The 1,032-nt window shown below is 19.3% G+C and overlaps 1 protein-coding gene across 1 annotated transcript; it reads left to right on the plus strand.

Annotated features, from left to right (window-relative positions):
- Nucleotides 1-627: 627 nt before the first annotated feature.
- On the plus strand, nucleotides 628-855 carry PRSY57_0024800 (putative exported protein; the record flags this gene model as incomplete). Its single annotated transcript, XM_020114312.1, has 1 exon — nucleotides 628-855. The coding sequence occupies one exon, from the start codon at nucleotides 628-630 to the stop codon at nucleotides 853-855; it is 228 nt and encodes a 75-aa protein (XP_019969684.1).
- Between the last annotated feature and the right edge of the window lie 177 nt (nucleotides 856-1,032).

The raw sequence follows: 1,032 nt of genomic DNA on the forward strand, positions 1-1,032 counted from the left end.
TTAATTCATATTATACAACTACCTATTAATAATATGTCAATTTTATAAAACTTCAATTAATAGAACACAAAGGTATACATTATATTAACAATAAAAGGAATAAACGGATTTTTCTAAAACTTTTTTTGTTATACTTTTTTATGATGTTATCCTAATATGTATATATATGCATGTGTATTACATAAATAGGAATTATATAAAATATGTAAAATGAGAATCATAAAATAATAATAGTTATTTAGTTGTGATGATTATTATATTTACTTTAACTTTAATTTTCACTTAAAATATGACTTATTTCTATAAAATAATATATAATAATCATATTAGTATTTGGAGTATCAAAATTTGTACATAACACATATGAATTATCTATATATTTTGTATTACTTTTGCATACATAAATTATTATGTATATATATGACATACATTTTCTTTTTTATATTAATTATATTTTAATTTTCTTCAGAGTATTATCATATATGACAAAAGTGAAAAAATGGATGATGTTATTTATCATATTATATAGAAGATTATTTACTTGAAAATGAATATCAACGTTATCATCATTTTCTGGGTAAAAAACCTATATGTCGAAATACTAAATACCGTACATGGTATGAATCAATGCATGATATTGGAGTGGCACTATCATCCACAGGTATGGAACATGCACTTAATTTTTATAAATTAGTTAAAGATGGAACATCAATTGATGAAATGAAAAATTATATTTATTTATTTATAAAATATTATGATACATTAAAAAATGATTTATTTAATGGACATAAGACAATATTTACAGAAAGGATGAAAAATATACAAAGATTTGATATGCAAACTAAGTTTATATGAATGTCAATTATATTGTTATATGGAAAATATATACATGTAGAGTATTACTCTATTTTATTAAAACTTAATGTAACATATATTTATTAAGTGCTTTATATTAGTGGTTTTATAATGGAATATATATAATGAAAAAAATATAAAATATATCATATTATATAATTATTCGTGAGTATCCAT

This window comes from Plasmodium reichenowi (genome assembly GCF_001601855.1).
Source record: "Plasmodium reichenowi strain SY57 chromosome Unknown, whole genome shotgun sequence".
Classification (NCBI taxonomy): Eukaryota; Apicomplexa; class Aconoidasida; order Haemosporida; family Plasmodiidae; genus Plasmodium; species Plasmodium reichenowi.